The following is a 26,080-nucleotide window of genomic DNA, read 5'->3' as shown; positions in this document are numbered from 1 at the left end:
CCTATGTCTACAAAGAGAAACAAGACACTGTCCGGAATCAAAATTTGTAACACTAATTAATCAAAAAAAAATAATAATAACAGGATTTTCGCCAGCGCAGAGTAAGGCTTTGTCCACAGAGGGACACTTCCAGGGGCTCTCTGTGAAGACAAATTAAGAAAAATAAAATAAAATAAACAAGTAAATAAGCGATTGCTAGCCAATGAGAGGGAAGAGGTAGTGGCTCCGATATGGAATCGCCGGGCAGCGAGAGAAGCCCTGGTTCTCTTGGGAGCCTGACTCTCAAGGCCACACAAATGTTTCTCAGGGGCTGGGACGGAGAAGAGGTTTATTTTTCTTTTACAAAAAACCAAGCCCTTTTCCCCACTGGGCTTGATTTCTAGTATGGAAAACCCCGCCTTTCTGGAACGCTGATTGGTCCAACTCCTTTTGAGATAATTTATGCCGCATCCATCCTGTCTGATTGGCTTCTCAGCTCAGTTCTGCTGGGAGTCGCATCCTACCTGCTTCGGAGGTGTACTGCCTATGCACATTCCTTGTACTCACTGTGCTGCTGCTGAGGTGTGAGGCAAACTCCGCTTGGGGACTGAGCTAGTGGAGAAAGGATCATAAAAGCGACCTGATGGGTTCTGGGAAAGTCTTCCTTTTCTCTCCTTCCCTCCTGTGGAGTCAAACTAGAGGAGTGAGGTTGATATTCTTGTTACTAACCCTGCATCTGGGAAACTGGTGAGTAAATTGAGGGACTTGAAATTGTCTCCTTAATTTTCTTTTTCCTTAAAAAAAAAATCATTCTAAGTAATTTGCATTTTCCCAGAACACGTGCAATGTTTGTCATCATTGTATGTTTTTGATCCTGCTTACTTGGAGACAGCATGAACTTGGCCTATTTCTGAAGACTGGGTGTTAGTTCGTTTGTTTTTGACTTCTAAGGGATTATTAACTAATGTAGGCTCCATTTCCACAAAGGGGATTAGGAGTAGAAATGACTTTGTCAATATATTCGAGATTAAATGCTCTTGATGAACTTTCTGGATGATTCTGCATTTTAAATACAAAGTTTTTTTCTTCAGAAACTTTGTGTTACATAGTATGATGTTTATGCTGTTTGTATATAAGCAAATATTATGATTTTTTTTCTTATTCATTTTTTGGGTAACATTCTTGATTGAGCTGTTCTTCCCTAAGCTAGGTTTGACAATACATCTTACAGCTGTAAAAATATATATTCAGAAAATATCAAAAAGGACTTGATATTTTATTAGAAACAACTTTGAAACTCTCTCAGGACACTACGAATGTCTTGCTATATTTTTGTGTGGTACTACCGTACATAAACCTTCAGGGTGACAGGAGCAAGAATAGACTGTTAAGCCTTTTGAAAACTTTGAAGCCATCTTGCGCCTGATAGACAATCACACTTGGCCTGTGGAGGAGACAGTGGAGAAGGTGTCGTCACGGTCAGTTAAGGCACACATATTTTAAAAGTTTGTATATACCATTCATGCATTGCTTCACTGGCTTTAAATAAATTTGCATTCAAGTTATGGTCTTTGAGGCTTTATTCTTGCTTAGAATTCCAGTAAAGCACTCTTATAATTTTTGTATATGGATTTTTGTTGTCATTACCAGTCGATAGAACACCTGTATATCCTTGGGATGTGAACACTGGATGATAGCACAAGCAATATTGGCCTCCCTGGATTGGAAATTTGATATTTAGTATGTTTAGCTTTCATTCGAGTGCTACAGTTCTATTTGTCCTTTTGCCTTAGACTTTTAAATGTTCTCTATGTACAGACCATGTGATGAATGATTCATTCTATATGCTATGTTGTAATCGTGTATGTCCTTGAATATATCGTGTTTAATAGGAGATATTTAAGGAGAATTGTTACTTTTATACCACTGCAAAGGAAAGCTCAGATTGGCTCAGTGTTTTTCTGGAGTAACAACCTGCATGCTCTTTTTCTCTTTATAACTTCGCATTTCTATTTCAGTCATGTCGGGACACTGTCTCACAAAGAACACATTGTCTATCCAAATGGATGTTTCTTTCCGAGTCGATTCAGATTATATTCATTGTAGCTGGCTCTCAAACTCTCATCAAGCTACTTGGGGTAAAGAGCTCTGTGGTGCAGTGGGCAGGGAACTCACTGGATGGAGGCTTTTACCTGCCACAGCTTTTTAAACTCAGTGGATACAGTAGTTTCATGTACAAAATGTAGGATAGCAATAGACCATGTCTGACTGCTTCAAATATTCACAGTCAATACATCTGAGATTTTAAAGGACATATGCAGTGATTTAAGGGTCTTTTTGTGGGTCTGAGTGGTAATGAAGAGGAAGTTTCTAATGTGGCTACCATCTCCTTTTTTTTTTTTTACTGTATGTGTGAAAGAATGAATATGTTTCAAGGTTCAAATTTATAAATAATTCATCATTATTGTATAGATAAACTGGATTACTTTTGTAAGATGAACAAATACATATTGAAATGTCTAAACACTGCTGCTATTCTTATGGTCTGAGCGCTTCAATTATGAGCTCTTATGGCTTTATTTTATAAAGCAGCCAACCATGTGATGAATTTTATACTCTTTCAAGGCATATTTGTAGAAAATTGTCATCAATACTTATAAACTATGTATGATAATAAATATTATTCTTCTTTCCCCTATTCATTTAAGGTTTCTCTTCTCAACACATCAAAGGTTCTGTCTGTAAGAATTTCAATGTCATAATAGTTTCTAAAATACTTGAGCAACGTCATTTATTTAGAGATTTAATAACTTGGGTTATGTTACTTTTTATATGAAATCAATGGGGAGGTCTTATTTCCATATTAGTTTCCATAAAGAGCAAAGGGAGACAGTATATTGACTTTCCATATTGCTGAGTTATGAAAACTGATCCTCTTGTTGGATCTAAAGCTCTGGTCACAGAGCCTGGGCTTCATTCTCCAGGAGAGTCTGTAGCATCTTGAAAACCTGGCTTATGCTTCACCAGCCTGATTTCACTTTTGTAATGTTAAAAACTATACATAAGTTAATCAAGTTTACATGGAGTTGAAAAGATCTCTTAAGATTTTAGCTGTTCCATAAAAAAACAAAAAAAGCCATTGTAACCTTTGTCTGAGAAGTTACATTTTTGGAAACCTGCAGAAATATGATATATTTAAACATTTCCAATGGGTTAAAAAAATCCACTGCAGCATTCAGTTTTTTCACGTTCAAATATTCAAATGCATCTACTTTAAAAATATATTATTTTAGGTCATTTCAAAAATAAATTTATTATGCGTATGGTAGTTAATAGAAGATTTTTTATATTTTTCTAGCTTTTAGGTTTATTTTTCTAGTACAATGCCCATGATAGCCATGTAAATGTTCCGTGATTACAAATATTAAAAGGACTCTAGAGACAAATTGATTTTGAAATGAGATTATAATTGATGAAAGTTCTGAATAGAGTACCTTTTAGATTATCTAAACACAAAATTTCAGTCCGGCTGCCCTCCATTCTTTTTATTGAAACACTTTGGGCCAAGCAATAAAGGAAATGCATCATACTGCATTCCGAATTCATATATGTTTTGTATTTATATACATGACATTATATTTGTTTCAGAGTACAAGAATGAAAGTAGAGTCAAGAAGAAGAAGTGAGTCAAGGTAGGGGAGAAAACTGAGTAAGGGCTGTGTAGTCCTGGGAAAACGAAGATCACATGTAGCAAGTGACTTCCTAAAAGGGAGGGAATGTTGGGAACAACTTAAATGAGGGAACCCTGTATGCATCATCAAATTTCAATTTTATTTTCAGCTCTCATTTCTTCCTGAGTGATTTCAGGCAACTTTTGGGGCACAGAAAACTCATCTTCCAAAGTTAATTCTAAGCTATTAAAAATATTTGTGAAAGTTCCAGCACATAATAGTTTGAGAAGGACATAGTATCAGATATTTTGTAGATTCATCATAATTCTAATATTATTTAACTTTTATAGTGGGTTTTTAATAGTGTAGAATTAAATATTAAATGTCATTTAGATTTTAATGAGATCATCATTTATTTATTACAACATATTTACTGAGTACTAATAATTACAAAGACAGTGAATAGAGGTAGGCTTAATCCAGCAAATGAGGTAAACACATGCTTTATACAAATGAAGATTATCTCTCTGCTAAGTTCTATAGGTGGTGTATTAAAGAAAAATATATGGACCAAATAAGGAAACAGAATATCAAAAGTCCAAAGAAAGATTTCTATAGTTCTTCACCTAAGGGTGAGATCTTGTGATATTTTCTCCTCCCACGTTGGGATGTCAAGTGGCATTTTGTTATTTAAGTTTTGTTTAATCAACTATATTGAAGAGATTTCATGTGTGTAACTTTCATGTCCTATCTAAGAAACGCTGTCTATAACAGTGGTAATCAACTTGTGGGTCAAAAATCCTTTGAGTTTACCTATCAGATATCCTACATATCAAATACTTACATTACTTATAACATTATGTATAACAGTAGGAAAATTACAGTTATAAAGTGGCAACAAGATAGATTGTATGGTTGGGGATCATCACACCATGAGGAATTGTATTAAAGGGTCACAACACTAAGAAGGTTTAAAACCACTTGTCCAGCTGACAGTGGTCTGATCCCTCGGCCCTTAGAACTTTTCTACCTTCTTTCCTTCAGTTTTCCCTTAGCTGTCAGTAGAGGGTTTATTGAAAATGTCTCAGTCGAGTGTGGATTGTCGATGGATTCTGCATTTTGACCAATTGTGGATCTCTGAAATCCTATTTGTTGAAACAAGAAGCTTCTTTGAAGAGAAGTTAGAGAAAATATTATCTGTGGTTATAAGTATTGAGAATGCAGTTTTCAATTATATTGGTTTAGGGAAAAGGTAGTAAGAGGTACATGAAGTCTCTAGTCATGAGTAGTTAGTTTGTAGAATAAGCCGTTAGTTTCCTGCTGAGCAATCCTTAAGTATAATTACAAAGCTGTTTCTTATCCTTCAAATAAATATTTATTATTGTACAGTGATGGCATCACATTAGTTGGTAAATATGATTCATTGGCTTTCGTGATGGGTAGACCTACAAATTGATTGTCTCCTTTGGCATGTAACTCAGCATTTTCTGATGATGGGGGAGGCAACCCTCAAAGAGGACGTTGTTAGATCACTTCTGGCTTGGCTGCTTCAAGTGCTTTTTCTGAAGTTTGTTGGTATTTTCAGCAATAGAGTTTTCCCTTTGAATTCTGAGAGGCAGCCAAAGGCAATGGTAATAGAATGTATTGTTTTGATAGTCTATTGGACTCAGCTGATCAACAGCTCAACAGGCAGTTTCTCATCCCTGATACTGGATTTATTAGATAGTATTTGGATTCTAGGGTGTGTATTATGACCCCATAATGAACAACTGTATTGATATATATATATATATATATATATATATATATTTTAAAGTCAGAGAACACAAATCACCTTTTTCCAGGAATGAGCTGCCTGTTAGTTTATCTAATCCCATTGCTCAGCCATTGAACATTAAGAACAACACTAAATCGATCCAATTGGAATATGTGTAGGGTTATGACATTTGTAGTTATCACTAATACACACACACACACACACACACACATACACATATATATGACATGAAAGGTGACTAAACTCTGAATAATGAATCTATTATTCATTCATCTATCACTATTCATTATATATTAAATACACACACACACACACACACATATATATATATATATATATATATATATATATATATATATATATATGAAAGGCAACTAAACTCTAGTTTAAGCTCTTTCCCTCATTTTACAAATGGAAATACAAAGGAATGGATACTTTTAGAATATATTAAGGGTTATCTTGCTCTTAAGAGCTAAATCACAGAAATCCACATGTTCTCAGGCCAGAACCTGTATTCTTAATACCAAATATTCCATATCACAAATGTACTGTAAGTCAAAACCATGAGTGTGTTTCTCAATGGATGAAGACTGAAGAGCAAAGAAACAAGGGAAATATTACATAATGTGAAGAGGAGAAAAAGAGACAGAAGAAAAGAGAGGAAGGGAAAGCCATGGAAATGTAATTGTGGGTCCATTGATGCAAACACAGTGAGTAGAAATTCTAGTGTATACCTATCTCATAGGTCACTGAACTATGCTAGATTCACTATTTTAGGGAAAGCATTAGGCAAACTGGAGTACTTGATTATTAAAACTGACAGGGTCGAAAAGAAATAAAGCAAGAACTTTCAGTTTAGATACAATTTGTTTTAAGGAGCAGCTACCTATTGTTTCAGGGGTCTATAGAAAATCACAGTGAGATTTATTATGTACAGGTGTACCACATACCAGAAGAAAGTAATGAAAGTCACAGGCAGCCACAGTTTCTCTGCAAAGAGATAATAGATGCCTTATCACCAGACCCATTCAAGCAGAAGCTTGTGAGAGTGTTCTTGTACTCGGTGGGAGGCTGATGAGATTTATGGTTTTATCTATTTTTAAGCAGTATCTAATTTTCTCCATACTAAAATAGTTTGGCCAATTGAATTCTAATGCTCTAACAAATAGCCTTAGCTATTAATCCATTCAATGAATATTTTTTGCCCATTATTCATCTAACAACTATTTACTCAGTGCTCACCATGTATTAACCAGTGTCCTGGAACCTGATGCTAAAGTGGTGATCAAGAAAAACCTTTGGCCCCTTGTGTTTGTAAGTTATAAGAAGAACATAGATATGACACGGGACAGACATATGAGGTATTATTACAATTGAGCTTGAGTTCTGTTGCTTATTGTGTTGACAGTATGTTAATAGAAACAAATAAATACAATAAAACCGATGTAAGCTGACCACATTGCTAAGTGAGGTGCAGTACTAATGGTTGATACTCGGCTCTCAATGAAAATCCAAGCAAAGACCGTATGCTCTGGACTATGTTAGACTGAAGTTGATCCAGAGCTATAGAATGAGAGCTTGAGAAATATGTAACAGTCGTGTGTGTGTGTGTGTGTGTGTGTGTGTGTGTGTGTGTGTGTGTGTGTGTGTGTGTGTGTGTGTGGTGCTATTAGGAAGTTTGATAGTTTTTGGAAACGTCATTGCTCTGATCATCTCATGTAACACTACAGTAGAAACAGCAGTTCGGTAAAGGCTCTGTAATTTTCTATAACAGTAAAGTTCTGAATTGTAGATAGCATTTTCTTCCAGAAACAATGTAGTCTGTAAATTGACGTATCTCTTTACATTTTGACTGCTGAGTAGCAATGTTAAGAGACTACTATGCCATCGGGACATGGAAACACACTTAGAAATACTATATGATAACTTGCAGCTGCAGGGATAGATTAGAAAATCAATGCTTAATGCATGTTGGGTTTAATATTAACATTTTACTCTTGGTGTGGTCCAGTTTCTGAAATAGATTTAGAAGTGTTAGGATTAAGGGTTATGGCCATTAAATAATCATTGTGTGTACTTCTGAGATGATCACTTGAAGTTGTACAATAGGAGAATTTCTTAAATGCTGGATGAATTTGCTCCTCTGTCATTAGAGATGTATGTAATTTTCAGAACATTCATCTAATATGTGTAATTCAGTGTTTTCAGTAAGGCATACATTTTTCCTAAAGAAGTCATTTTTAATGCATTAAATTTGATCTCAATGAGACAACTGCAATCTATAATGTATTTTGTTATTTGTGCAAGTAATTTATGAACAAATGCATATTTCCAGGATTTACTTAGAAGCAATTTCATTTTAATAGCCCAGATTGTCACAATTAGCATATATGAGAAAAAATGATTGCCTAGTTCTCTTACACTCATTCGTATCCCTTGCTTTCTAAAAGAAATGTTCCACAAGGATCTTATATTAATGAACATTATACTTTATTTTAAATCTCAGGACAAGATACTGGCTGGCATGTTTCTCTTATTTGAATGTACTAAGTCTGAATTCTTTCCCTTTAAAATATTTTAAAATATCCTGTAATTGAATAAGAATCAACATGATGCCTTTACTTTAAAAAACTCTTGCAGATTTAAAGCATGCATTTGATACATAAAGGCATCAAAGATTTAGAAAATATAAATGTCTTGAAGGATTGTGTCATATATAAATCCAATTTATGTGTTGTCAGGCTCTATAGATATAAATTGAAGTAGAAACTCTGATGTAACCTTTAATATAATTTATATGTAGTGGATACTTAAAAAGTACTGTTCTGAAGATTATGCTTGCTTTCTCTTTCTCAAACAAACAAACAAACAAAATCTCTCATGGAAGTGGTTACAAAGAACATTTATAATCTTTGGACATTGGCCATATCCCTGAAGACTTTTCAAAGGATCCATGGTTCCTAGTTTTCTAAAGTCAGTTTACGGGGCTAAAGAGGTGACTTGACATTTGGGGCAGAATGATTTTAGAGGACCAAACTTTGATTCCAGGAATTTGCATTGCATGACTGGAAACTTTCTGTAAATTCATCATTGAGGGTCTCTTATCATGTTCTGCTTTCCAAAGAAAAACCCCCACCTCCACATACACACAGATTTCAAAACTAATCTCTGATTTTAAGGACAGAGTTAGCCAAGAAAATAAAACAGAAAAAAATCAAAATGTTGGCAAGTTGCATGTTTTATTAGTAATATTTGCTGCTTTTTTTTACTGTTATACATATCAATAAAAATAAAGCTTTTGAAATGGATATCCAAAATATTAAGAAAAATATTTTTATCATTTTATTTTTATTGTCCTTCTAAATATATCTTTCTAGTTATGATTTTTTTTTCAAAAATCTACTCTGTGCTACTCCTACTGTCTTTTCCTCATTAGTGAAAAAGTTTTCAATCATATAGTTCAATCTGACTTAGTGAACTAGGTTGCAAAAGCTTAGGAACTCTTCAAAATCTTGCTGAAGACAACAATGACCCGAGAAGACCTCACTCCTATGGAAGGAGCTATGGAAAGTTGAAAGCAGTGAAAGGAGGGAGAGTCACTCACTCTCCCTTAGGGACCTGGCTGCTGGTAGGTTACCCCTGCCATTGATGGAGTGGTACTAATATGTGCAAAAGTAGCCTACTAGGACTTATCAGGTTATTAAAAATAAAGCTATACTCCTTTTGAATTGTTTTAATATTTTATACTAAAGATGAGCACTGATTTATAAATAATTTTTTTAAAAATTCTCTCAGTTCTATAAACATGAATTTTGTGTTTATGTGTGCATATGTAAATAATATATGTGACTATTATTTCAATAAATTAATCAATATTTCTAAATTACTTCACAAAGAGCAAGTCTCTGATTCTATTAATGGTTGTAAAATGCCATTTGTCTGTCTTCTTACTAATGATGCTTAAACGTCTCTTTATATTTTAATCTATTTTCTATTACTACCAGTGAATGTTAACATAGTTCCATATATTTACTGGTTTTTACAATCTTTGAGTTCTCATATGCTTATTGTGATGTGTATCTTTCTTGTCTCTAGTGAGGTCTAAGTTGAACTTTGTTATATATCTTTTCTAATTTTTCTCTTTCATATTGCTGTTTATTTATGTGCTTTAAGAGTTGTCAGTTTATTGATTTTCAAAATTAACTCTATCTGCAGTTTCTGTTAGGAATCTGATTTTTATTTTTATAACTGAATTAATCACAATTTCAATGCAATTTGCGAGATATTTCACTATTTTATTTCTAAACAAAATAGTCATTTTTTTTCTTACCAAATCTTTCCATATCACTAGATTTAATTCTGAAGATTTAAATTATTTCCATTGATAGATTTTTGTTTTGCTAAGTTAGCAAAATTTTAAAATTTATTTTTAATACTTTTGTTTTCTGAGAATTTTTGCATGCAAACAATGGTCATTTTAATAAGCGATTTCCCCATAGACTCCAGTATTTTAATATTGTCTGCACTTGGTGCTGCTGTTTGTGGAGCTTTAAGACGTATGTCCATGTTGACAGACGTTACTCACTGGGGCAAGCACTGAGGTTCAAAGCCTCACACTGTCTCTAGTTTGGCCTTTCTGCCTTGAGCTCTCTGCATGCTGTTCTTATTTTCATCTCTGAAATTTGCTACAATGCTTTCTGCTTTCACATACACTTATCCTTCAGAAACTCCAAGCAGAATGAAGTTTTTCACAAGTGTCTAGGTCATGGGTCTTACCACAGTAATAGAAGGGTAGTAAATATGCATGTGTGTCTGCATATTAATTCTGAAGTTAATTCTCCATTCTTTTTGCTCCAATTTCTACTCCATCTTCCACCATTACTCTCTTTCAACCATATGCATTTTGTTTTACTCATTTCTACACCGAGTCCAGGCAGCACTACCAGTGGTTATGTGCATAGCTTAAGAACATCTACTAGAACAAGACCAAGACCAAGACCTCATGAAACTGGAAAGCTTCTGTAAGGCAAAGGACATATTAAATAGGACAAATTGGCAACCTACAGATTGGGGAAAAACTTCACCAATGCCATATCTAATAGAGGGCTAATATCCAAAATATATTAAGAAGGCAAGAAGCTCACCACCAGAAAAACCAAACAATCCACTCAAAAGATGGGGTATAGAACTAAACAGAGAATTCACAACAGAGGAATCTCAAATGGCTGAGGAGCACTTAAAAGAAATGTTCAAAGTCCTTAGTGATCAAAGAGTGGCAAATCAAAACACACCGGAGATTCCACCTTGTACCAATCAGAATGACCGAGATCAAAACCACAGGTGACAGCACATGTTGGTGAGGATGTGGAGAAGGAGGAACACTCCTCCATTGCTGTTGGGATTGCAAACTGGTACAACCACTCTGGAAATCAGTCTGGAGATTCCTTGGACACAGTAAAAACAGTGCTAAGAGGAAAACTCATAGCTCTGCATGCCTCCAAATAGAAACCTAAACATAGTAAAAGCAATATACAGCAAACCAGTAGCCAACATCAAACTAAGTGGAGAGAAACTGGAAGCAATCCCACTAAAATCAGGGACTATATAAAGCTGCACACTCTCTCCATACCTATTCAATATAGTACTTGAAGACCTAGCCAGAGCCATCAGATAATAAAAGAGGTCAAAGGGATACAAAACGGAATGGAAGAAGTCAAAATATCACTATTTGCAGACACATTTCTTTACTTTTTATAATTTGAAAATTTTTCCAGTCGTGGAAGATTCTGTATAATTTTTCATTCCACACTTATCACTGTCCTTCACACAAAAACTTGCTTTGTATTGTGCTAAAATCTAAAACAATTTCTTTTATCCAGCTCTAGTACTGGCACTGTAGGGCCACATGGCATCTGTGGGATATTTTCTTCTCAGTCACCAAAGCATCTCACCGGCTAAACTCCAACCCACACTACACTGCTGATTGCTACTCTCTGAGCCCGACAGCAATCTCTCTACCAATCTAGTTCCCAAGGCAGGTTGTCACCATGCCAGACAAACACTTCCCAATTCCCTGGCAGGCCCAGTGTATCCTGTCACCACACACTCTCTTGAACTCAATTCAATCGCCACATGAAAGAACACACCGCACAATAACCTCTAATCCAATTGATAAGATATAATTGTCCTTGTAAACAGCACAAAATCCTGTACACATCAAACCGGGAAAGGTAATAACAATTGAAATGTAAATAAGAAATACCAGCCAGAATACAGCAAATACAGAGGCGTGCCAGCAGCAAACCACTGAACTGAGAACGGGACCCCCGCTTGAAGGAATCAGAGAAATGAACTGGAAGAGCTTGAAGGGGCTCGAGACCCCATATGAACAACAATGCCAACCAACCAGAGCTTCCAGGACTAAGCCACTACCTAAAGACTATACATGGACTGACCCTGGACTCTGACCTCATAGGTAGCAATGAATATCCTAGTAAGAGCACCAGTGAAGGGGAAGCCCTGGGTCCTGCTAAGACTGAACCCCAGTGAACTAGACAGTTGGGGGAGGGCGGCAATGGGGGAGGGTGGGGAGGGAACACCCATAAGGAACGGAGGGGGGGATGTTTGCCCGGAAACCGGGAAAGGGAATAACACTCGAAATGTATATAAGAAATACTCAAGTTAATAAAAAAAAAATAAGAAATACCCAATTTAATAAAGGAAAAAAAGAATAGCCATGCCCACCGGTAAGTGTGCGGAGAGAAATCTTACCATCTGCCTCCATCTTCGCTGCTGCTCCTCTCCTCTCCCTCTGGCCTCCTCCTCTCTCAAACTTTTCTCCTGTCCGTCCTTCCTGCTCACTTAACGACAGGACTCATTCTATCCTGTACCTGCCTTCACCTGCACAGTGACATCAACCTCCAGGTTTAATATCTCCAATTGACAATGGGATAAGGACAATTTCTAGTATTTTTGGCAAATATTTACATGTTTAGTGCATGCTCAGGATGTGCCGGGCCATTCTTTGTCTTTTGTTCTCCTTAGGTTTCTGTAATCACATGTTTTGCTTCTTTCCTACCAATAAAAGTAGAAAGGACCACGTATCTTTCTCCCCCAACTTTGTCAAAGTGTTTTGAGCTATTTAGTAATTCTCATCTTAAAACAAAACAGCACTCAAGCATACTAAACAAGCTAAGTATTTTCCATGTGGTCTATGTGAAAGGGGAGATGGAAAGACCTTAGGAGCCAGTGACCCCCCAAGGAGACAGCATCTTCCAGACACCATACTGCTGTAAGCACAAATTCACAGAAACTGTGAATTCATAAGACTTGTACAAATTTGGCCAAACTAGACCTAATCTCAGCATAGAGAATGAAAATAGGTATAAATTCTCACCCCATTTATTTTATAGACTCATGGGAGGAAAAAAATCAGTTTTCTTCATTGTGTTACATTGGATATATCAACAAAATTTAAGGCAGGCTTCCGGCTCAGGAATAGCTGACCAACAAAAAAATGGATATTAATTTGTGTGTATGTGTGTGTATGTGTGTCCATGCTTGTGTGCGTGTTTATGCCTTTATTTATTTATTAGACTTTTTGTTCTTTGAATTTTGTTATGTTTATGAGGGAGAGCATGAGATAAGGTAAGGTGTGTAGGGTCTGGGAGACGGGAGGATCTGAGAGGACTTGGGGTAGGGGCAAAAGTATCATTCAAATGCAGTATATTAATAAAAGAAAACACTAGCCAGTTGGCACGTGACAACAAAATGCTACAGAACCTTGATGAGAAAGATAACCATTCTGACCCATCCCTTGTTGAAATTCGATCTTTTTCCTGATCTGTTAAATTTTAATAAGTATATACAACTTCACTGATGTGAACTTTCCTAAGACTGAAGGCATACGTGTCTTTTATGAAGGTTATAGTATTGATCAGATCCATATTATTATTTACATGAATTTTTATGATATTAACATATTTGACATTCTTTGGGTGACAAAGAACCAAGATCTGAGACAAGATAGCCTAGAGACTGCATAAAATGAAGTAATATTCTTCTAAAAGGAAAAAAGTTAGTAATAAAATGACTTCTAATGACGTTCTATTATACACTTCCTATGGCATTGCTTAGCTATGAGAGAAGTTCCCTCTTCCAGCAGATGGGAAGAAACACAGAGATTCATAAGCAGACATTACTCAGAGAGTAAAAGGCCTTGGAACACTGAGCCCTTAAATGGATGCCTCCCTGAGATCCTTCCCCGTAGGACTCAGAGAAAATCGCAGAAGGCAAACTCGTACGATGGATGTGCCAGCTGGATGGGAGACATCAAGAAAACAAGGTTCCCTGCATCACCATGTTCAAGGCACATGTGATCAACTCACTGAGATTGTGTCAATACACACAGGGCCTTCAAAGGATGCGATCGTGTACTTTTTGTATATGTTATGGCTTTCAGTTCTAGTGTTCTTATTCAGATTTCTGAATGTAGAAACGGGTAGGTCTCTGATTTCTATACCTTCTTCTGGGCCATTTTCCTTCTCTTTGTTTTGTTCCATTCCAATGTGTTAGACTTTATTTTATGTTACGTATTATTATATTATATTCATTGCAAATTATTATCCACCAAAATTTTATTTGTTTTCTAATAAACAAATTTGTTTGGGAAGGAGGTGGGGAGGGACAGAGGGAAAGAATAATCGAGTTACATTATATGAGAAAAAAGATGAATGTTTTCTCTATGAAAGTTTCTGCAGGAAAAATAGTTGTCCTTAAAACATTATTTTGTTTTGAATATAGTAATTATTATGCTACGCACAGCTACTCTCCTCAACACTTACACTTGTAGGCAGTCAAGACAGGCTTTTCACAGTAGGAAACCTCTCGAGCTTCAGTCAAAACAGCTGTGTGCTCTATAGCTGTTATTCTTTGCTATTCTTTCAGCCTCACTGAATTTCATTTCATTTCATTTCGTCTTGTTTTGTTTTGTGCAAGTCATTTACAGAAAGGACCTGTATCTGCTGCAAAGCCATTCAGTTGAATCTTCATGACGAGTTTACCTCTTGACTACAGAAAGGAGCATTTTCTAGATCCCCAGATGTGTATAGCCCTACACTTACTGTGCAGTTCATGTTTGAGATGTCTCCATACTCGTCAACAGTGGTGCTTGGGAAACCATCTCCCACTTTCCTACTTCTGCTTGGATTCTGAGAAACACAGAGTACCATACCAATATACTCTTTCAAAATGCAACATTTGTCCAGATTTTAAAGATCTGCAACTGCAAAGCATAAGAACAATCTGGATCAAAAACTTGTAATGACTTCTTTAAGCCCTGCAGTTTCATTAACAGAACAATACTAATGTATATTCTAAACCTTCTATGTTCTATGGGTTTTAATCTGGGGATATTGTCGTTTCCCTTTTATTTTCTTCATCTAGAAATATGCTAAGCTTACAGCAATCACTCCATAGTTATTGTAAATAAGATAGCATCATTTTGCAGATGCTTGCAGCCAACCATTGGACTGAGCATGGGGATCCCAATGGAGGAGTTAGGGAAAGGACTGAAGGAGCTGAAGGGATTTGCAACCACAAAAGAAGAACAATATCAACCAACCAGACCCCCATCCCCACCCCAGAGCTCCCAGGGATTAAACTACCAACCAAAGAGTACTCCTGGAGGGACTTCAGCTGCTTTACGTGGAATCAATGGGAGAAGAAGCTCTTGGTCCTGTGAATGCTTAATGCCCCAGTGTAGGGAGATGCAGGGGTGGTAAGGTGAAAGTGGGTGGGTGGATGGGGGAGCATCCTCAGAGAAGCAGGGGGAGGGGATGGTATAGGAGGTTTGAGGAGGGGATCCCTGGGAAGGGATAACATTTAAAATGTAAATAAATAAAATGCCCAATTAAAAATACTAAGGAAAAAAGATATCATTTATAAAAGTAGTATTAAAATTGAAGCTAGACTATAATTCCCAGCTCAATTGCTTAGTAATTTTTCCAAATCAATAGGTACTATATATTCAGCATTTTTCTATTTTACTCATGTATCATTATCAGCAACTTATTTTCCTAGCACTCATAGGGATTACATAGTGTTTCTTGCTCATATTTACAAAACGATTTATGTGATTATGTCTACCAATATATAATATGCAATAGTGTCATTTAGTGATAAATACGTATAGAGTAAAATAAAATAGCTATAACATTAAGTTTTATAATATTCTGTCATTAAAGAGAGAGTAGAATGTTTTATACCTTAAATGTTTGTTGAATTCATACAGAGCTAACAACTGCATTATTATCTATGGTTTTACAATCCCTAACAGATATCTTTCTACCACAATCTCATCCTCCTATCTCATCATATGTTTGCTTGGTGCAGATTGAAACAGCACAGTCTTTCTTATTTGATTGGAGGCCCTCACACTTTTACTCACAGAATCATCCCTGACTCTGTGTGCATTCAGAACTTTTGGAAAAATTATTTGTGTCTCATATTTATATTTAAATTAAATTACATCATTTGCATTAAAATAAGAACTCTTAACTGGGTTCTATTTACTGAATGTTTTATGAAAACAGTAAAATATGTAAACTATATATTTTGATAGCCACTTTTCCTTGAAAGGGTTTTAAATCATCTACCAATTTCATTTACTAATATTAGCATGACAGTATTTAAAAGTTCAGCTAATTAAGTGAATAGATTGATGTGAAAACAAGATCAAAACTTATAGTCATAATATCTGAGTATATATCATTTTTTTGAAAATGTTAAATGGTGCCAAATCAGGTTCCTTGCCCAAGTACACTTATCATGTTGCATCTAATGTCTATTGCACATTCTTATTTCAGGAAATAAGAGTTAGTATAATCCCCACAAATAATATAATGATATTATAAATTGCCATTGGGATGATTTTATTAAAGGTGGTAGTATTAGTAGTAGTAGCAGCAGCAGTCATAGCTATAATAGGAATTTTGCTTGTGATGATGTAGTAATCATTTAGTTGGTCCCAAAGTTTTGAAGTATGAATAACAGTAACAAAATATGTATTATAATTACTACCCAGAGGTTTTATTCCATATATTCTCAGTACAGTAAGTAATAGTTTTTCTGTCCTTGTCCAGAATGTATATAGAGAATACTTATGTAAAAATTATGACCCTGTCAGTGGATATCACTTGAAATTTTAATCTTTCTTTTTCAAACCATGGGAAACAGGCAGATAATACTCCTTTAGTGTTTAGAGAAATTCCTTAGGCAACTCATTAAGATGGTCTGGATTACACCCTGTTTTTTCTTAGATTAATGGGAGAGGCTCCACCGTGTGTCAGAATCAGAACGCACTGTTCTTTTCATGTGAACTATCTACAGAGTTTCTGTATAATTCATCATCCTAAGTAGGTCATTTCGTAAGAGGAGAGAGAGGGATTTAAAAATAATTCCGTAGCAACAGGTTCGAACCAGGCTTGTCCTGAGAAAAGTTGAGGAATTTTCATTTTGTGAATGAAAATTAGATTATGGCAGTCGATTGATTCGCTTTAGGCACACCTATGTCATCATTGTGTTAAACATATCTCCTCCTTTGATTGTATGACAGAGCCCCACTTGTCTTTTCCGATATTATCTCTCAAATATTAGGTAAAACACTTTCTACATGAAAAAATAGGTAATGTAGTCATCGAAGTACTTTCCTTATGCAATAATGTGTCATCAGAGGTCTTCAGAGTTTAGAGGATGGGCCCCATATGGAAGGGAAGGGGTAGGGGTTAGGGGGATGTTGGCCCTGAAACCGGGAAGGGGAAAAACAGTTGAAACGTAAATAAGAAATACTCAAGTTAATAAAGATAAAAAAAGAGTTTAGGAAGATATGATACATATGACATCAAAACCTTCTTTATTAACTAGTTACAGTTAACCATAGATGCAGAAGCATCCGTGTGTAGTAGAGATGTCAAGATGAGATAGGGTCTGTTAGAGATACCTGAGAGAAAAATAGAGAAGCAAGTATTGTGAGGAGGGCGAATAGAAGACAGAAGCTTCCTGCAAAACAGTTGCTTGACACCTGTGAAACTAGAAGGTGAAGACAAGTTTAGATGGAATGTGTTGAGAATACACTTGTAAGAAAGGCATAGTGGACAGGATGCCTTAGAAAGGGAAGCATCAGACAAGAATAGGTTCAGTACTGCACTGCCTTACAGTAGCTAGGGCCTGTATAGTCTCAGTGCTGCTCCCAGGTGCCTACAGCAGGATAGGACGGAGAGCAATGTTGTCAGGACAGGGAATCTATCAGTGGATTTCAGGGCCATCCTGATAATGCTGACAGGATAATGTTCTGCCTCTCCCCAGAAAAAAGCTCCATTTAATTATTTATATTTTATGGTTAGAAATTCATTTCAGAACACTTTTTGGTATAGACAAAGCAGAAGTTCATTCTTAGGCTGTGATCTCTACTATATTAGGCCCTTTCGATTCATTAATATTATAAATTATATATTGGAAAATTATATAATACTATTAAATGAAGAATAATGTCTGTGTTTTCACGTGTATAAAGTATTGAGTATATATATTACCTGTTTTCTTACTAAATACTTAGAATCACCTTAAACATAAATGATAGACAAACTGCTTAATGTTATATTCATATACTCTTGTGCTCAGGCTGTATTTTTATAGTTTTGGTAAATAATTGTAGAGAATGAATTCAAGACCTCCTGCATGCTAGGCACATGCTGGAGTTCTCAGCTGCTTTGCTAAGTTCCTAGCTCTGTTTTTCAGATTATTTATAAGGATTAATTGATGACACATGAACAATCTATTATTTGAATATTTAATTATTTACTAAGACATACTCATATTATAAAATGTCTGCTGTTTCTTAACTCAATAAACTCTATTGTGTATTATATTTTTCAGTATTATTTGTTTGACTACATATGCTCTGTTTTAAGAAATCTTCTCTCTCTTGCTCTCTCTTGCTCTCTTGCTCTTAGCCTCTTTCCCCTTTGTCCCTTCTCTCTCCCCATTCCCCTCCCCCTTGTCTCCACATGCTCAACTCCTCTACTCTTCTATTTCTTGACTACTCTTTCTCTTTCTCTGTCTTACTACCCTCAAACCCCCTCCCCATGCCCTGAATAAACTCTATTCTATACTAAAAAAAAAAAAAAAAGAAATCTTCAAAAGTCAAGTACACCATGCTATTTGTCTTTCCCCTTTCCAGAATTTCTCACATTTTAAAGACATGGTAATTTCTCCTTAAATGAATGAAAACTGTGTGTAGGAGACTAAGCTCCTTAGGAAGCCTTTTTTTCACAGAGAAGGTGTGATTCCTTAATATTCACACTTTCAGAAATGTGATTCCTTGAGGTTATTATTTTACCTTCTTGAAACCAAAGGATAGGCAAGGAAGCATCCTAGACTTACATTTTTCAAAAGCTTCATGTATACCTTTTATTGTATGTTCCTCCAAATTAGCAAATTCACATCCCGCCACCTTTTCAGGATAAGCTGCTTTTAGCTTATACAAATTTTTTAGAAACAAAAAAATAAAAATCTGCTTTGTATTATTCAACTCATAATGCATACTGTAAATCAAACCCTTTCTTATCTATGAGATAGGATGTATGTGTTTTCCCCAGAATTAATGCATATTAAATGATATATATGTCAAAGAAACCAACACAATATAACGGTAGGCAAAGGTACTTAAAACCATTGGTATTTAGTAGGTACAGTAGCTGATAATAATAATGAAACCGTTAATTATCATTGTACACAATTAGGAAAATTGCGTAAGCAAGACTCAAAGACTCTTTGAGGTTGCATTTGCATGAATTTAAATTGCTTATAGACTTCTTTGAGAATGAGTCCAGAAAACTTCTAATGTTAGTAAAGGAAATTTAGTAATGAATTCTTACTTCCTATTGTTGCCCAAAATATGTCGACTTTACAGTAATCTCCCAACTGTTTACAAGATCTACACAACCAGTTGAATGTAGTAATTATGTTTCAAAAATGGAATTTTTCACTATACAAGAAAGACTACCATGATATTAAAATACTCTAAAAAAATCCCAAAACTCATTTGGATAGCTTCAAGGTGTGGTGAAATTAGAATTAATTAAATTTCTTTTATATAATGAGATAAAATAAGGTTTTCTGCTGCATATTGAAGGAATAATATAACTCACTAAAACTTTGTTTATCAAAGTTTACCATTTAACTAGGGTGAAAAACCTTTAACTTACTGAGAGATTAGACTGCAATTATGTTTCAAGAGAAGGTCACATTCTTTTTTTTTTTATTTATTTTTTTTATTAACTTGAATATTTCTTATATACATTTGGTGTTATTCCTTTCCGGTTTCCGGGCAAACATCCCTTCCCCCCCTTCCTTATGGGTGTTCCCTCCCCACCCTCCCCCATTGCTGCCCTCCCCCCGACAGTCTAGTTCACTGGGGGTTCATTCTTAGCAGGACCCAGGGCTTCCCCTTCCACTGGTGCTCTTACTAGGATATTCATTGCTACCTATGAGGTCAGAGTCCAGGGTCAGTCCATGTATAGTCTTTAGGTAGTGGCTTAGTCCCTGGAAGCTCTGGTTGCTTGGCATTGTTGTACATATAGGGTCTCGAGCCCCTTCAAGCTCTTCCAGTTCTTTCTCTGATTCCTTCAACGGGGGTCCTATTCTCAGTTCAGAGGTTTGCTTCTGACATTCGCCTCTGTATTTGCTGTATTCTGGCTGTGTCTCTCAGGAGCGATCTACACTTCTGCACTTCTTTGCTTCATCCATCTTGTCTAATTGGGTGGCTGTATATATATGGGCCACATGTGGGGCAGGCTCTGAATGGATGTTCCTTCAGTCTCTGTTTTAATCTTTGCCTCTCTCTTCCCTGCCAAGGGTATTCTTGTTCCCCTTTAAAGAAGGAGTGAAGCATTCACATTTTGATCATCCGTCTTGAGTTTCATTTGTTCTAGGCATCTAGGGTAATTCAGGCATTTGGGCTAATAGCCACTTATCAATGAGTGCATACCATGTATGTCTTTCTGTGATTGGGTTAGCTCACTCAGGATGATATTTTCCAGTTCCAACCATTTGCCTACAAATTTCATAAACTCATTGTTTTTGATAGCTGAGTAATATTCCATTGTGTAGATATACCACATTTTCTGTATCCATTCCTCTGTTGAAGGGCATCTGGGTTCTTTCCAGCTTCTGGCTATTATAAATAAGGCTGCGATGAACATAGTGGAGCACGTGTCTTTTTTATATGTTGGGGCATCTTTTGGGTATATGCCCAAGAGAGGGATAGCTGGATCCTCAGGCAGTTTAATGTCCAATTTTCTGTGGAACCTCCAGACTGATTTCCAGAATGGTTGTACCAGTCTGCAATCCCACCAACAATGGAGGAGTGTTCTCTTTCTCCACATCCTCGCCAGCATTTGCTGTCACCTGAGTTTTTGATCTTAGCCATTCTCACTGGTGTGAGGTGAAATCTCAGGGTTGTTTTGATTTGCATTTCCCTGATGACTAAAGATGTTGAACATTTCTTTAGGTGTTTCTCAGCCATTCGCATTCCTCAGCTGTGAATTCTTTGTTTAGCTCTGAACCCCATTTTTTAACAGGGTTATTTGTCTCCCTGCTGTCTAACTTCTTGAGTTCTTTGTATATATTGGATATAAGCCCTCTATCTGTTGTAGGATTGGTAAAGATCTTTTCCCAATCTGTTGGTTGCTGTTTTGTCCTAACCACAGTGTCCTTTGCCTTACAGAAGCTTTGCAGTTTTATGAGATCCCATTTGTCGATTCTTGATCTTAGAGCATAAGCCATTGGTGTTTTGTTCAGGAAATTTTTTCCAGTGCCCATGTGTTCCAGATGCTTCCCTAGTTTTTCTTCTATTAGTTTGAGTGTGTCTGGTTTGATGTGGAGGTCCTTGATCCACTTGGACTTAAGCTTTGTACAGGGTGATAAGCATGGATCGATCTGCATTCTTCTACATGTTGACCTCCAGTTGAACCAGCACCATTTGCTGAAAATGCTATCTTTTTTCCATTGGATGGATTTGGCTCCTTTGTCAAAAATCAAGTGACCATAGGTGTGTGGGTTCATTTCTGGGTCTTCAATTCTGTTCCATTGGTCTATCTGTCTGTCTCTGTACCAATACCATGCAGTTTTTATCACTATTGCTCTGTAATACTGCTTGAGTTCAGGGATAGTGATTCCCCCTGAAGTCCTTTTATTGTTGAGGATAGTTTTAGCTATCCTGGGTTTTTTGTTATTCCAGATGAATTTGCAAATTGTTCTGTCTAATTCTTTGAAGAATTGGATTGGTATTTTGATGGGGATTGCATTGAATCTGTAGATCGCTTTTGGTAAAATGGCCATTTTTACTATATTAATCCTGCCAATCCATGAACATGGGAGATCTTTCCACCTTCTGAGGTCTTCTTCAATTTCTTTCTTCAGTGTCTTGAAGTTCTTATTGTACAGATCTTTTACTTGCTTGGTTAAAGTCACACCGAGGTATTTTATATTATTTGGGTCTATTATGAAGGGTGTCGTTTCCCTAATTTCTTTCTCGGCTTGTTTCTCTTTTGTGTAGAGGAAGGCTACTGATTTATTTGAGTTAATTTTATACCCAGCCACTTTGCTGAAGTTGTTTATCAGCTTTAGTAGTTCTCTGGTGGAACTTTTGGCATCACTTAAATATACTATCATATCATCTGCAAATAGTGATATTTTGACTTCTTCTTTTCCGATCTGTATCCCCTTGATCTCCTTTTCTTGTCTGATTGCTCTGGCTAGAACTTCAAGAACTATATTGAATAAGTAGGGAGAGAGTGGGCAGCCTTGTCTAGTCCCTGATTTTAGTGGGATTGCTTCAAGTTTCTCTCCATTTAGTTTAATGTTAGCAACTGGTTTGCTGTATATGGCTTTTACTATGTTTAGGTATGGGCCTTGTATTCTATTCTTTCCAGGACTTTTATCATGAAGGGGTGTTGAATTTTGTCAAATGCTTTCTCAGCATCTAATGAAATGATCATGTGGTTTTGTTCTTTCAGTTTGTTTATATAATGGATCACGTTGATGGTTTTCCGACATTAAACCATCCCTGCATGCCTGGGATGAAGCCTACTTGATCATGGTGGATGATTGTTTTGATGTGCTCTTGGATTCGGTTTGCCAGAATTTTGTTGAGTATTTTAGTCAATGTTCATAAGGGAAATTGGTCTGAAGTTCTCTTTCTTTGTTGGGTCTTTGTGTGGTTTAGGTATAAGAGTAATTGTGGCTTCATAGAAGGAATTCGGTAGTGCTCCATCTGTTTCAATTTTGTGGAATAGTTTGGATAATATTGGTATGAGGTCTCCTATGAAGGTCTGATAGAATTCTGCACTAAACCCGTCTGGACCTGGGCTCTTTTTTTTGGGAGACCTTTAATGACTGCTTCTATTTCCTTAGGAGTTATGGGGTTGTTTAACTGGTTTATCTGTTCCTGATTTAACTTCGGTACCTGGTATCTGTCTAGGAAATTGTCCATTTCCTGCAGATTTTCAAGTTTTGTTGAATATAGGCTTTTATAGTAAGATCTGATGATTTTTTGAATTTCCTCTGAATCTGTAGTTATGTCTCCCTTTTCATTTCTGATTTTGTTAATTTGGACACACTCTCTGTGTCCTCTCGTTAGTTTGGCTAGGGTTTATCTATCTTGTTGATTTTCTCAAAGAACCAACTTTTGGTTCTGTTGATTCTTTCTATGGTCCTTTTTGTTTCTACTTGGTTGATTTCAGCTCTGAGTTTGATTATTTCCTGCCTTCTACTCCTCCTGGGTGTATTTGCTTCTTTTTGTTCTAGAGCTTTTAGGTGTGCTGTCAAGCTGCTGACATATGCTCTTTCCTGTTTCTTTCTGCAGGCACTCAGAGCTATGAGTTTTCCTCTTAGCACAGCTTTCATTGTGTCCCATAAGTTTGGGTATGTTGTACCTTCATTTTCATTAAATTCTAAAAAGTTTTTAATTTCTTTCTTTATTTCTTCCTTGACCAGGTTATCATTGAGTAGAGCATTGTTCAGTTTCCACGATATGTGGGCATTCTTCCCTTTATTGTTATTGAAGACCAGCTTTAGGGCCGTGGTGGTCCGATAGCACGATGGGATTATTTCTATCTTTCTGTATCTGTTGAGGCCTGTTTTTTGACCAATTATATGGTCAATTTTGGAGAAAGTACCATGAGGAGCTGAGAAGAAGGTATATCCTTTTGCTTTAGGGTAGAACGCTCTATAAATATCTGTTAAGTCCATTTGGCTCATGACTTCTCTTAGTCTGTCTACGCTCTGTTTAATTTCTGTTTCCATGATCTGTCCATTGATGAGAGTGGGTGTTGAAATCTCCCACTATTATTGTGTGAGGTACAATGTGTGCTTTGAGCTTTAGTAAGGTTTCTTTTATGTATGTAGGTGCCCTTGTATTTGGGGCATAGATATTTAGGATTGAGAGTTCATCTTGGTGGATTTTTCCTTTGATGAATATGAAGTGTCCTCCCTTATCTTTTTTGATGACTTTTAGTTGAAAATTGATTTTATTTGATATTAGAATGGCTACTCCAGCTTGCTTCTTCAGACCATTTGCTTGGAAAGTTGTTTCCCAGCCTTTCACTCTGAGGTAGTGTCTGTCTTTGTCTCTGAGGTGTGTTTCCTGTAGGCAGCAGAATGCAGGGTCCTCCTTGCGATCCAGTTTGTTAATCTATGTCTTTTTTATTGGGGAGTTGAGGCCATTGATGTTGAGAGATATTAAGAATAGTGATTATTGCTTCCTGTTATATTCATATTTGGATGTGAGGTTGTGTTTGTGTGCTTTTCTTCTTTTGTTTTGTTGCCAAGACGATTAGTTTTTTGCCTCTTCTTGGGTATAGCTTGCCTCCTTATGTTGGGCTTTACCATTTATTATCCTTTTTGTAGTGCTGGATTTGTAGAAAGATATTGTGTAAATTTGGTTTTGTCATGGAATATCTTGGTTTCTCCATCTATGTTAATTGAGAGTTTTGCAGGATACAGTAGCCTGGGCTGGCATTTGTGTTCTCTTAGGGTCTGTATGACATCAGTCCAGGATCTTCTGGCCTTCATAGTTTCTGGCAGAAGTCTGGTGTGATTCTGATAGGTCTGCCTTTATATGTTACTTGACCTTTTCCTTACTGCTTTTAATATTCTTTTCTTTATTTTGAGCGTTTAGTGTTTTGACTATTATGTGACGGGAGGTGTTTCTTTTCTGGTCCAATCTATTTGGAGTTCTTCAGGCTTCTTGTATGCCTATGGGTATCTCTTTTTTTAGGTTAGGAAGTTTTCTTCTATGATTTTGTTGAAGATATTTACTGGTCCTTTGAGCTGGGAGTCTTCACTCTCTTCTATACCTATTATCCTTAGGTTTGATCTTCTCATTGAGTCCTGGATTTCTGTATGTTTTGGACCAGTAGCTTTTTCCGCTTTACATTATCTTTGACAGTTGAGTCAATGATTTCTATGGAATCTTCTGCTCCTGAGATTCTCTCTTCCATCTCTTGTATTCTGTTGGTGAAGCTTGTATCTACAGCTCCTTGTCTCTTCATTTGGTTTTCTATATCCAGGGTTATTTCCATGTGTTCTTTCTTGATTGCTTCTATTTCCATTTTTAATTCCTTCAACTGTTTGATTGTGTTTTCCTGAATTCTTTCAGGATTTTTACATTCCTCTCTGTAGGCTTCTACTTGTTTATTAATGTTTTCCTGTGTTTCTAAGGGAGTTCTTCACGCCTCTTTCTTGAAGTCCTCCAGCATCATGATCAAATATGATTTTGAAACTAGATCTTGCTTTTCTGGTGTGTTTGGATATTCCATGTTTGTTTTGGTGGGAGAATTGGGTTCCGATGATGTCATGTAGTCTTGGTTTCTGTTGCTTGGGTTCCTGCGCTTGCCTCTCGCCATCAGATTATCTCTAGTGTTACTTTGTTCTGCTATTTCTGACAGTGGCTAGACTGTCCTATAAGCCTGTGTGTCAGGAGTGCTGTAGACCTGTTTTACTGTTTTCTTTCTGCCAGTATTGGGGACAGAGTGTTCTGCTTTTGTGCGTGTAGTTTTTCCCCTCTACAGGTCTTCAGCTGTTCCTGTGGGCCTGTGTCTTGAGTTCACCAGGCAGGTCACTTGCAGCAGAAAAAGTTGGTCTTACCTGTGGTCCCGAGGCTCTGTTACCTCTGGGTGCTGCCCACGGCTCTCCTCGGAGGTGGCAGCACCCAGGAAGATCTGCGCCGCCCCTTCCGGGAGCCTCCGTGCACCAGGGTTCCAGATGGCCTCCGGTGTTTTCCTCTGGAATCAGCAATGTGTGTAGAGAGCAGTCTCTTCTGGTTTCGCAGGCGTGTCTGCCTCTCTGAAGGTTTAGCTCTCCTTCCCACGGGATTTGGGTGCAGAGAACTGTTTATCCGGCCTGTTTCCTTCAGGTTCCGGCGGGGTCTCAGGCAGGGCTCCTGCTCACCTGGGCCCTTCCTCCCACGGGAGCCCAGAGGCCTTATACAGTTTCCTCTTGGGCCAGGGATGTGGGCAGGGTGGGCAGTGTTGGTGGTCTCTTTGCTCTGCAGCCTCAGGAGTGCCCACCTGACCAGGCGGTAAGGTATCTCTCC

General features: G+C 36.8%; 1 protein-coding gene across 2 annotated transcripts in view; it reads left to right on the top strand.

Moving 5' to 3' along the window:
- Positions 1–476: 476 nt before the first annotated feature.
- Positions 477–26,080, top strand: part of Gabrg1 (gamma-aminobutyric acid type A receptor subunit gamma1) — a 75,463-nt gene continuing 49,859 nt past the window's right edge. The window contains exon 1 of one of the 2 annotated variants that reach the window (XM_032916472.1): positions 477–726. In XM_032916472.1, coding sequence (XP_032772363.1) covers positions 623–726 — 104 coding nt within the window. In that variant the 5' untranslated portion in view covers positions 477–622. Of the gene's footprint in view, positions 727–12,501; positions 12,719–26,080 lie in introns of those variants that run through there. The other variant, XM_032916473.1, reaches the window with a different exon arrangement.

Source organism: Rattus rattus, chromosome 11 (assembly GCF_011064425.1).
Source record: "Rattus rattus isolate New Zealand chromosome 11, Rrattus_CSIRO_v1, whole genome shotgun sequence".
In the NCBI taxonomy this organism is placed as follows: domain Eukaryota; kingdom Metazoa; phylum Chordata; class Mammalia; order Rodentia; family Muridae; genus Rattus; species Rattus rattus.
Note: the sequence above shows the minus strand (reverse complement) of the source record. Positions and strands in the feature narration are given on the sequence as shown.